Source organism: Netta rufina (genome assembly GCF_964035555.1).
Source record: "Netta rufina genome assembly, chromosome: 8".
Lineage (NCBI taxonomy): Eukaryota > Metazoa > Chordata > Aves > Anseriformes > Anatidae > Netta > Netta rufina.
In genome coordinates, this window is record NC_140131.1 from 23,020,502 (window position 1) to 23,033,311 (window position 12,810).

General features: G+C 44.9%; 1 protein-coding gene across 1 annotated transcript in view; it reads right to left on the minus strand.

Annotated features, from left to right (window-relative positions):
* The window catches only part of NOTCH2 (notch receptor 2), an 84,825-nt gene that overhangs the window by 60,618 nt on the left and 11,397 nt on the right, over window positions 1-12,810 (minus strand). The window contains exons 3-4 of the mRNA XM_084291120.1: window positions 5,468-5,727; window positions 4,445-4,780 (exon numbers count right to left, since the gene is read on the minus strand). Of these exons, the coding sequence (XP_084147246.1) occupies window positions 4,445-4,780; window positions 5,468-5,727 (596 nt within the window). The remainder of the gene's footprint in view (window positions 1-4,444; window positions 4,781-5,467; window positions 5,728-12,810) is intronic.

Genomic DNA, 12,810 nt, shown 5'->3' on the forward strand with positions numbered 1-12,810 from the left:
TCGTGGATTTGGCTCCGTATGAGAGCACAGAAGTCACCTCAATACTAAAACCTCCCCAAGCCACTTTCCCCAGCTATCCTAACATCTAAGAGCTGGCCCTCAAGCCTCTCACACAAATGCAGAAAGCCATTCATCCTACCCCAAAAGCAGGGGAGTACTACTAGAGCTGGTGGAACAGTAACAAAAAGCAGCTAAAAACATTAAAAAACAACAATGCAGCAAAAGGTTCAAGAGAAGTGTCACACATCCAAGTGTGCTCAGTCAGAAAAAAAAACATCTGCAAGGGAAATGAATCAGGAAGGGCTGAAATGGTAAAGATGACACTATTTTGAGTATACAGCTGAAGAAAACACAAGTTTCCTTTTTGGAAACTTCCCAACTCCCAAATCCCCTTTAAAATTCTTCTTACTCTAGAGAACGACTTTGGCTTACTTTCAGACCATCTACAAGCTGTAAATGCGGGACTTTCACATCGGTTTCAAGCCCAACACACTCTGCAATGCTGTGACCTGCCTAGTTTGTAAATAAAGCTGGCCGAGGCTCACTTTCACTCTTCAGATCAGTCCTTCGGAGCCGCGGCTGTTTGGGCCAACGCGCCTACACCGGACCACAGCGTGCAAGAAGCTGCTGAGACACAAACCCTTCTCTGGCTGGGTCCCAGGACCCGATTCTGCAGCTACATCATCTGACTCCTTCCCAGAGAGCCAAAGAGCTCGCTGTTCGGATGTATTTGGACACCTGACACTGCTTCCTGCTCCCCCCTGTGCTGGGAGCAGCGTGTTGTCCTTTGCTTTCTCCCTCCCAGAGACTTTTGCTCTGCATCTCCCAGCACAGCCAACTGCAAGAGAACCGCCAGGGGAAAAGCCTTCCCACTGTTAAAGGCATGCTCTTCCTCCTCTCCTACAGAGGGATACAAGCAGATAAGTTTGCTCCTATGTCATCGGCACTCCACAGCAGTGAATCCAACTCCCTCCAAATCCTAAAGGACTTCCCTGACCTCAACCTACAGACAGCACCTCCGACTTGTGCAGGACCCACTGAGCATGGGGGCAGGATGCTTGGACAGAAACACCAAGTTAAGCTGCTGCCAGATTCGGGGACTGCTGACGAGAAGTTGAAGATGTCCTCGTGCCATAGCAGGTGCAGGTTGGTTCTGGTGTGGACGTTTTGGGGCAGAACTCCTGCGGCTTCGCAGCACAGCGGGGTGGATGCTCAGCAGCACGAGGTTATTTCCTCTTCCCAGGAAATGCTCCGGCTCTCGTAAACAGCCCGCCCCGGCCTGACAGATAGTTTCCTGAACAAGCCCTTGGAATTCCCTGGGGTCCTTATCTTAGTTAATGGGTAATTATTTTGATGGATAACAATGAATAATCACTTTCCCAGCTAAGAACTTCCTCTATTGACTTGTTTAACATTCCAGTGAAGGTTAGTTGCCAAAAAAACTCCTTTTTTGTCAAACATTTATAACCATGAGCTCACTCTTATATCTGAAGAGTTGCTAGTACTTCAGGTTAAGGCTCTTTCACAGGAGTTTTTTTTTTTTTTTTTACTATGACTTTCTATTACGATGACCTAACGTGCTTACATGTCTACGTGCTTGCTTTGAAATCAAAATAAATAATCAGCAAAGCCCAGAGGAAAAACAATTACGCTGGATGGTTGGAAAAAAAAGAAGTTACCTTTCACACAGATGTAACATTGACAGCACGCATCTCTTCACTTACACTTGCCACCAAAAGCTGACTTCTCCTAATACACAGGACTTTATGAATTACCTAATGGAAGATTTGTGTAAACCCACGACAGAAATGGGAACCTGAGAATTGAAAAACATCAGCTTGACTACACTGTATGTGAACAGTACTTGTGATACTGTAAAAATAATTTTAAAAAGCTGCTGAGACATGTAACTTCAAGCTGTGGGGTTTCACCGTATTTTCAAGCTCTCATCCTCAAGTATCTATATTCACAAAAAAATGAAATTCACTTAAATGCATGCTTCTATGGGAAGCATGACCCCATTTCAGCACCAGGAGTAATTTAATTATGCCTAAATTGCTATTCTGGTGCAATCGGTTTCTTCAAAGCAGTTTCACAGGTCACAGGATACAAAAATCATTTCAAAAAACCCTTCCAGCAGTTCAAGCTGAAGCTGCCTCCTGCCTCTATGACCTTAACACTGGTAACATCTTAAGGCAGTCCAAAAAGAAGGGCCAGAGCAATTCCTTTTATAGTCACAGTATCATCAGCTCTGCTCCAATTCAGAGAGGGAGTCTGAAGAGGAATTCCTAGTCCATGATCTTGGCACGGTCTTCCAGATGAGCAGGACTTGTTCACCTCTTCCCTGGGTGCAACAGGCCACCGATCCCAAAACTTGAGGAATTTCACAATGGATGCTTTATTCCAAGGGGACAGAAATGGCTGGATGCCTTGCCTTTATCGAACAGTTTTATGTAAACATTTTGGACTCTCCCACCTCTTTTTTTTTTTCTTCCCCCTCCTGTTTTTCAAATGTCTAGTTTTAAAAATGAAATTAGCAAAACCATATGGCCAGCTTAAATGGATACAGGAAATACAGAAGTGAAGGTCCTCAGAGCAGCACTAACTCCCCCCCACTCTACATGTTACATTAGAAGTCCAAAAAGCCAGCTAATAATCCAAACCGCTTGTGAGCAGTGTGGGTGTGTAGCTGTTACTATAGTAATCTCATTTTCATTTCCTGACCATCGTGTAGCCAGCCCACACACTTGTCTAAAGGAAAGTGTGCTCCTACTCAGACTCACATCCCTGCACGAGAGTCACAAAAGCAGACTGCCTTATCAGCAAAGGATCAAGCCCTTCGATTTTTCTTTCCTCTTCCCTCCACAGTGACACTTCTGCATGAGATCTTGGATTTCTTGTACTGGTTAAAGAGAATCTAAGAAAATTCTGGATTTTGATGATGGAAGCGATCAAGCCATTAATCCAGAGATATCAAGATGACAATTTCATTTTAAGATGAAATTGTCAGCTTTTGTTTTTCATTTAAACAGATGCAAACCAGAAAGCAACTGTTGCTTACGGCATTTTCAGAGCCCCTGTATGTTTAAACACTTTCTTCAAGCACAGCTAGAAACACTTGCTTTCACACAAACAATGATGATACAACCTTCTATTTTAAGATCAACTTTCCTATTTTTTTTTTCCAGAGTCACGTGGTTGCTCAGACTACCCTGCAATTTGTTGTGCATACCCCAGCTAAGGTTGGCACCGTGTATTTATTGTCACTTGAGCTAGCAATTCAAGAAAAAGACCTCCAAAAAGTATTCTTTACAACTTAAGTTCTAAATACTCCTTCCACACATACTTACGACTCCAGCTAATCCTCATGAGAATGCAGTCAATTCAGCATTCGTCCTAAACAGTATACAACAGCAACATCTTTCACATAAATAAGAAAAGAAAAGCTCAAGGGAGGAGAGTTTAGTTTTCTAGATTACCACACACTAAGCGTTCATGTGCCAGACTGCAATACACTTAAGTGGAAGTCTAGTCAAAAGCATTTCCAAACATTCAGTTTCCCATGGACTGAATTACTCATTAAAAATATGAACCTAAAAAAAAACACACCACACTTATGCAAAGAAAAATAGTGCTGCTCTATGGCTGGTATGATAAGTAGATGGGGGGGGAGCAGGGCAGGATGAGATTGCCAGGGTCCCAGGCAGGTGACACCTGGTCATTTGTAGAGACAGATGCCCTTGGTGACTGGAGCCCAGACTTGACAGACAGAATCAATACAATCAGTCCATGGTACTGAGTAAGCATGTTATCTCTCCTGTGCATGAGCTCAGAGAAACTAACAGCATCAGAAACCAAGTAAATATAGTTTACCTGGAGGTAAGTTACAGGACAAAAAGGGTACGGTGAGCTGGAAAACATACCCTGTAATTGGAAGAACTTGAGGGGAAAAGGAAAGGAATGGAAACTAGTGTGTTTTAGTGATAGAGACTGAGAATAAAGAGACAAATGTTCATTTTCATTCAAGTACTTATTTTAACTGTGACCCTCATGAGCACAAACAGCCTCTTTCTGGGTGTTAACAGAATCTGGCATTCTAAATGTGTATCAGGAAACGCCCTGACCTTGAATCTACATCACTTTTTACCTAGTTGATTACCTTTGTCTCTCATTGGGTTCCAAAGAAATCTGTAGTCTTCTGGCTGTGATCTAACCAATCCCACCACTCACCCACCCAATAACCCTCTCCCTTTCACAGTATGAAATACTAATACCCAGAAAGTCAGATCCTAGCGGAGCTCCCCACCTTGCTCAGATTTCCCCACTCAATCTTACAACAGTGTCACACACAGACCCCAAGGGAGAAGTTTTCAGAAGAACATAGACAGGAACACAGCACCAAGGCTACAGAACCTAGCAGTTGGAGTAAGCACCATTCATTTACCTGGCAGACAGTTGCACTCAAAGGTGAAGTCACTTGTTTGGTGACAAGTTCCTCCGTTCATACAGGGCGATGGTGAACAGGGCACATAGGTGCTCTCACAGCGGTGCCCTGTATAGCCCGGCTTGCACTGGCATCGGTACGAACCAGGCACGTTGACACACGTCCCACCGTGCTGACAAAGGCCTGAGGTGGCACACTCGTTCACATCTATCTCACACTTCTGGCCAGTGTAGCCAGACAGACAGATGCAGGAGAACTTATTTCCAGATACTGTACAAGTACTTCCGTTGGCACAGGGTTGAGACATACAGGCATCGATCCACTGGCAGTCCTTTCCTGTAGGATCAAGGCATAAGCAGCTATTAATAGGGAAAAACAGTTCCATCTTTCATGCTTCATGCTAACTCAAAATGGTTGGTGTGCTACATCTTATTCTAAGTCACACATGTAAAATTATATACATTTTTACAACATTTGAAACAAAATCAACTTGCTGGTTACAGTAGGGAGCCATTTTATTTATAGGTTACCAGCAAGATATGGGATGGTGTTATTTATAAAAATAACCCGTGACCTAAAATCGTACCACACTAACATACTCTTCTACTTTCCCTTCAAGAAAGGAAGGAGTGAGTTTCCATGCTTCTCCTCAGGCAAACAAAAGTTTCCCATAGAAAGGTTTTGCTCACCGAATTTACATTTATTTTTTTTTAAAAAGGTAGATTATGAATTCAAATTGTAAGACATTTCAGAATAACTTCTACAGTCAGTTTTTTCCCATGAGGACAACCCCACAAGATCTAAATATCTTTCTGTTTATGTATAAAGGCTATGGAGTTTGACTCTCTCTCCCCAACCCCCCCCCTTTTATTTTTTTTTTGGTCATGAATTCATTTGTACTTCCTCTCATTTCCTGTGCCAGAGCTATTAAATTTGAGAGCACATTACAGCTGCCCCAGAACATTCTAGGACCGAGTAATTCACAGAATAGGGGGGTCTGAAGGCAGAAACGCAGAACCCCACCTGTGTAACCTGGAGGACAGACACACTCGTATGTTTCCTGGCCGTGGGGATGACAAGTTCCTCCGTTCAGGCAGGGCTGGGACACGTAGCAGATGTGTGATTCAGAGTACTGACAGTCCTCTCCCGTGAACCCTGGAGCACACTTGCAGGTAGCCTTTCCTATCAGAGACGTGGTTTCACAGGTTCCCCCGTTCTTACAGGTATTGCTTTCACAGGGGTTTCTGTACTGACAGTAGTCTCCAAGAAAGCCTTCTCGACACCTGCAATAGAGAAGGAATTGCTTGTAGCACGTTCACCTTAAGCCTTGGTGCCCTGGGAAGATAACAGGAATGAAGTCCCACCACCACCTAAGCTCTCAGAATTTGCCATAAATAATAGTAACACTGAGCCCCAAACGCTAAGGTCATAGATGTAGCAGATGGGATCTTCTTCTGGGATTGAGGGCTGTCAATGACACAAGTGAAAACTTCGGTTTGGACTGTGAAATCATTCATGACAAAATAGCGAAGTGCTGCATACAATCAGGGCTGCATTAACAGCCAGAACTTCTTCTTGCACTTCCTTTCAAAATTTCGGTAAAAACCCAAGCGCTCAAGAACTGCTGAGTAACAACTAACTCCTTGCACCTCTCCCCTTCTAGTAAGCGCCCTTTTTCAGAATGAAATCCAGCAGATTAGCTAACGGGTATTAACGCCAGGTATTATCCATCTCCCAGAATATTTATAAAGCCTGTACAAATGCGGTGTCTGAGGGCCTCCAGATCCTCAGCAGATCTTTCTCCCCAGCACTCCCGTGAGACAGGAACACATTGTTATCCTCGTGTTGATAAGTGAATCTGGGACTGCGACATGCTGAAGCCTGCTCTCAACCAGCAACACAAGCACTGAAGTCAGGTCTCCCACGCCCCTGGCTCGCACCCCAACGACAAGGTCATTGTTCCTCCCTCTCCCACAGAAGAATGAATACACACACACACTATCTATAACCAGGGCCATATTTTTATACAAAGATCTGTGATTGCAGAATAATTGTAGTTCTTTCTCTCTAACCTAAACTTATGTCAATACAGCCTGACTCTGCTTGTCAGCTGTAATCCATCTTTTAACTGGCCTTTGTACCACGCAGTTTCCATTGAATTTCCAGGGATCCAGGACCCAGGCGAGCAAGCCTGCAAGCACCTCCTTTGCCACCCACCGTTCCATTTCTTTCTTTCAGGTGGGGGGAAGCTGCAAGATGATATACCAGAAGAAAATGCCACCAAAATACAAAATTCAAGAGTTCACTTGCTGCTTTTTTTTCTGCAGTGCACAGCTGCATGCTTTAACTGCTAAGTAATCCAAGATACACACAGGCTGTGTAAGAGAACATCTATTTCACTGCAGAGACTTCAGAGGTGAACATCAGCTATGCTTCCTTTCAGGACAGGATAGATACAATTATGAAATCAAAGAGTTACTCAAAGAGAGGAGATTCCAGCTCCAAGAAATAGACAAAGTCTCTTGCCCTAAGAACCTAACTGTGGAGAGACTGCCTCTTCCTTCAGCATTTAAAAACGTGTGGTGGATTGAGAAACCTAACTTGATAGGCCTTAAAATTCCATTTAAATCAAAGAACGGTGTGTTTTCTGTGGGGCCATACTACAGGGGCCTGCTCTCATTCCTCTTATATCATCGAATAACAAAGGAAAACATCAGTGCTGATCAAGCTTGAAGGTACGAGAAGACAAGCTCTTGACAGAGAGCAGCACATTGCTTAAGAACCTGGTCACTGAAATACATTTTAGCACTACAAAGTCATATATGTAAAACAGAATGTTATAAAGCATTCGCCCTAAAACAGGGCACTGAGCTAGGAAAGGCAGACTTGCTCTCAGGGTCCTCAAGAGTCTGCTGAACACCAATTCCTAGCACAATTTCTAACTTGCCCAGAAATATGTTAGGTGTACAGACTGCCAACACCAAGTAGGAGTAAGTGAGATTATGACACAGCTGATAATACTACAACCCTTATCGAATCAGCTTCGGTGTCTGCTTTTCATGAAGGAGGAATTGAAGCGAATTCAAAGAAGCCAACAGTAATGATTAACAGAAAACTGTACACGATGAAAGGCTCAGGTGGCTCAGTCCCTTCCAGAGGGAGAAGGGAAGGAGACAGTTAATCAAAGGCTCCAACTGCCCACAAAAAAACAAAGATTTAACAATAATTCAGTCTAGAAGGCACGGGTATAACAAGATTTGGCAGTGAGAAGTTCAAGCAAGATAAACCCCAATTAGAAATAGAACACACTTCACTTTCAGAGGCAGACTGGCATAGAGGCTCTCAGCAGTGGAAAGAAACAACTGGAACACCACATTTAAGGTTGCAGTGGAATTTCTCCATCATTCATGCTTGTTTAAAAGCACACCACGATTGGCTGCTTGCAGAAAGAGTATGCACGCTAGTTCAAACACAGCTATTCAGAGAGGTTATTATCGGAGTTACGCAAGAGGTCATTACTAGATGACCACAACTGTTTTTTCTCATGTTAAAATTTATTAACTAGCTTCAGCCCTATGTCTAAAGCAGCTAAGTCATATGTGCGTAATCATAATTTACCGTTCTCCACGCCCAAATTAGGCTCCTTTCGCCATGCCTTAATGCTTTCAACTTCGTACCCAAGAACGGACATGAAAGGAGAGTTTTTGCAGGGCAAGGCAGGATTAATAAAGTCACAGACGGTGAGTTCTGAGACAATGCTGTTTGCAGAATAGCCTCTGCTTCTTGTGCCATCCTCGCTGCAACAGCTGCAGGCTCTCAGTCAGCACAAGCTGCTGCCACATCACACCAGAGGCAACCTTCACGCATGCTGGGCCTAAACCGCGGCAGTTCTGCAGTTTTTCCTTCAACATCCCAAATCCCTCACAGATATGGGTTAGAAATCAGCCCAAACGCCAGCGGGCTACATCACGGCCGTGTGGGAGCTGGCTCAGCCAGCAAGCTGGCACCCAGCACGCGGGGCCGTGCCAGGAGCTGCAGGACGCATCGCCTCCCACGGCACTCGGGCCCGCACGCGCTGCGCGGCCTGGCGAGCTACAGCCAAATCACGTTTCTGGGCGTCCACACACAGCTAACGAAGGGGTGAAGTCAAGTTGAACTTCAGTCTTGGAAGCTTTCAAGGTTTCAGGATAGGGATTTCTGGTTTTAGCACAGACAGAGAAGCTCGGCCTCGTTCGGTGGCACAGTGTGGCGGGACCCACAGCAGACGCAGGCTCTGCACATGTAGTCCTCATTTTCACGACAGAAACAGAAAAAAGCAGGACTTCACAGAACCCCTCCTCTAGCATCAGGCAAACAGGGGGCTTCCAACACTTCTAACTCCTCCAACAAATACAAAATAAACCCAAACACGGCAAAAAGATAACACCCAAAATGCCTTTTCATGGGGGGCATTTAACTGCTGCCCCTAGGTGATGGGGAGGGAGCCAAAACACTGTAAGAGCATCACAGGCACGCTGAGAAAAAAGGAAAGCGGAGACCTGGGCTCCACGATGACACTCACAACCATCACCCACAAACAGCCCAGCACTTTGTACCTAACCATTCTGGCAGAAAGTTGAAGAGCGCTCCAAGACCAGGCTTGTTCCAGTATCTTCTGAGGCTAATCAGAAGAACGTGAGCGCATCTTCCAGCGGGGAACAGCAAAAGCTCTTTTAACTTAAGCTCTTTACATTTGGATAGGGCAAAGCCTCACAAAAAATGCCAGATGAACATGCCTGCCTCCGTAAAGATGCTAAGTCAGGGATACGCAGCCCTCGTACCCACCATTTCGCTCTCCTGATGAAGTGCTCAGTCACACAGTTATGCAACTTTCCCCTCCAGCAATTCACTGCAACCCTTTCTGAACATGAAAGAGCAACAAAAGAAGACAGCTCAGATTTTCAGCCGTGTCTCCTGTCAACAACGTTTCTAGGCACAAATACTAGTGATTTAGTTCTAAACGCTGGCGTAGACAAAACTGTGAGCTTTTGCCCCTGATTCATGCTGGGCACCAAATTGTTTCTATAAAAACAGAGGCAAACACTGAAAAAGCTGGGTCTAAGTCCAGATTTCTTAAAGGATATGATTATCCTCCACTGTTCAGAACCTCAGCAGCAACTCCAGCTTCCCACTGCCCCTGCTTAGTTCTCATCCCAACCTCCTCTTTCAAGCTCTTTAGGAAGGGGAGGAAAAAAAAAAAGCCACTTGTCTACAGAGCAGCTTAAAATTGTAGCAGCTTGTGTCAGCTCCAAATGACATGCTCAGAACAGGAAACCAAATCTTTTCCAAATAAAAGCCACTGTTTCTCCTCAGTTTTCCATCCTAACACTCAGAAACAGAAACAGGAAGACGAAGTTTGTTCTGGCACTTTCTGGAAGGACATGAGCTCTCCTAACCTACTTCAACAGGAATTTAATCTTTTAAGAACAAATTTCACATACAACTTAATTCAAATCATGATTTCAGAAAGCTACAGAGTTTGAAATGGGAAAATGTCCTGTGGGCTGCATCAGCTATGCAGCTGCTTCTAATTAAAGCTTCTCCTTTACTCTCTCTGGGCTACTTTCCAGCACAAATACTTTAGTCAGAGCTCAACCCATTTTTTTTTTTTCCTCCTTTTCAGCTCCAGCCTGCATTTGCCTTCGCACAGGCTCTCATGGAGCTAAACAAGGGACGTAAAAACAAAATGAAGGTATTTATCCAAATCTGAAGTATCCCCATATCCACAGAGCCGCATTCACTCGAACGCTACGAAGTGAAAACAGGAGACTCACAAAAGCCACATTTTTTGTCTCTTCTGCTACAAAGCTACACTGAATTTACCTCCAAATATTTAGCTCTTCTTTTTAAAAAGCTGCTGGAAAATACGTCTGTTCTGCTGGAAAAAACCTCCTCACCTGCCATACCCTATTTCCCTGTGCACACTCGTCAGAATAATCCCTTCAAATGCACCTTATAGGCCGTTTTAACCAGTCTACCAGATGTTCCACTTTCATGGGAGTTTCCTATTCGGGCCCAGTGATATCATCTGGAGATGCACAGAAGGAAGCAGATGGTTTTACTTTAGAGCGCGAAGGGAAGAATTTCCTCGCAGGCTCGCTTCTACCCCCATCAGCCCAAGGCTCCCTGGCTTTGATTGGAAGATGCCTCCACGGCGGGGAAAAAAAACGCAGCCTGATGACTAACGTGAGAAGGGTCTCAACTATTTTGCTGCAGATTTTAACCAGACTTCCCTCTGGCTCCCGGGTTCCGACTCCCACACCTACACCTCCTCTCAGGAGGGAGAACAGGATCCTCTGGTTAGCTTTGTAAGCGTTCCTTCCCATGTCTCAAGGCTCTCATTTATGCGTCATGCTTTGAATGCAAACCATGGGATGGGACGGCCTCTCCGTTCTGCACTTAAAGCAGTACACAGCCATTGTTTCTAGTCCCCAGAAAGCACTTCTACAGCATTCAGCTCGGCTGTACACAAAGGAATAACAGCAGCTGAAGCCTGAACGAGCAACATCGAGTTCAGCGTTTTCTAACCATTTGAGCTCCGAACAGCTTTTGGTCTGCATGGGTGAATCACAACAAAGTTTGGATCCAGTGACTCAAGTCACTGCTCTTCCCAGATTTGAAGCAGGGAAGTGTATGTACTCTCCCCTTTCTCCTCTGCCCTGGTCTCTAGGGCCTCCTTTAACTTCTAAAAGGAGACCGAAGGGAACAGGAAAGGGCAGCCCATTCTCAGAAAGGGACAACTTCTCAGCTTTTGCATTTAGCCTCTTCTGGAAAACTCTCAGACCTCATCCTGCTACAAGGTCTCCTATGGGTATTCCCCATTGACTGGTCTAGGAGTGATTAGTCCCTCAAGAACAATCCTGAGAAGATATCTGCTGCAGTCCCCGAAACAGTCTTAGTCTAGGATCTTGTCATCAGTCCCAGAAGTCCTCATAAATGAACTCTAACTCAGATCTAAGACAACCCATCTGGAAAGACAGGTAGGTCAAAATCCTGGTAGGGGGGCTGAAGTTACTCAGGGGGGGTAGAATTGGGTTAGAAGCCCCTTACTGCCATGCTTGCTGCCTCTGAGTTTAGCATGCTTTGAGGTCCTCCTGTTGCCAAGCTGCACACAAGAGGTAAAACCCATACCGTGCAAATTAAAAGCATGCACAAACTTCAGCACATGAATAGAAAAAAAAAGACTGCTCGCTGGAGAGGCACGGAAACACACAGAGCTGTGCAGACCCTGACAGCTTCAAGCAGAAAAGGATGTGCTGAGGGACACAGCCCTTTTGGCACCAGCCTGCTTCAACACGTTTGTTTAATGCACCAAACAAGCCACGGTTACTACTGCACTTTTTACCATCAGGACCCAACAAAAAGACATTAGCATTAAAACAGTACTTTAGGTACCAAAATCCATTCTGCACATACAAAGTGCAGCAGTGCCTAAAGTCAAAAATCCAATCTAAGAAGCCTATAAAACATGAGAAGTAGCAAGGCCCAGCTTCCTCCCGAAGGCTTGGAGCACCCCTACCCCATCTCCCTTCCTTCCTACTTCTGCTTCTCCCCCTGGCACAGTCTTGCTTCTGCTCCCTGTCACTGGGGCACAGGGAAGGGAAGCTGGAAGAAGTCACAGCTGCCAAGAAGGGGGAAACCAGCTAAGATATTCTCTTTTTAAGGGCCCTGGCCCATGCCAAGCACACAGGAGCATCGCCATCCAAGTTACCACATCCACCTGCAGTGCTCAGAAAACAGCAGGCAGTGTAGCCAGCATCTCTGCTCTGCTTGTACTTGGAACAGCTGCCTGTACCCACACCTTCTCAGCCTGCCTGCAATCACAAAAATATTAAAAGATAGCAGTACTATCCCCCAGGAGGAAAGGTTTTCCCATGATGTTCACAATTAGCATTAAGCAGCGAGATGTTATCCTGACTCTCCTGCTGGAGACAAGGGTATGCAAGAAGGTTCCCTCAAGCTTAACACCCCAGTGTGCAAAAGGCAGCCTAGAGATGCTTTGAGGAAAAGAAAAAAAGAACACTGCAGCGTAACATCAAGCCAAACCACAGACTGAAACTGCTTTTTGCCAAAGCAGGACCCAGAAAGCTTTGAAGGACAGGTTCCCCTCATTCTGCTAAAGCACGTTTTTATTTCTACAGCAGACACGTCCACATTCCTTGGAGTAAGGTCTGCCTGCTCACCACACAAGTCTCCAAGTGAGCACAGAAAGAACTCTCAAGTAAAACTTTTGCCCTTGGAAGAAGCAAAACACAAGAATGTGTAATTTTCTAAATATAAAATCAAGGTCAAAGAAGGTCAGTAATTCTATCAAACAGTGCCACAAA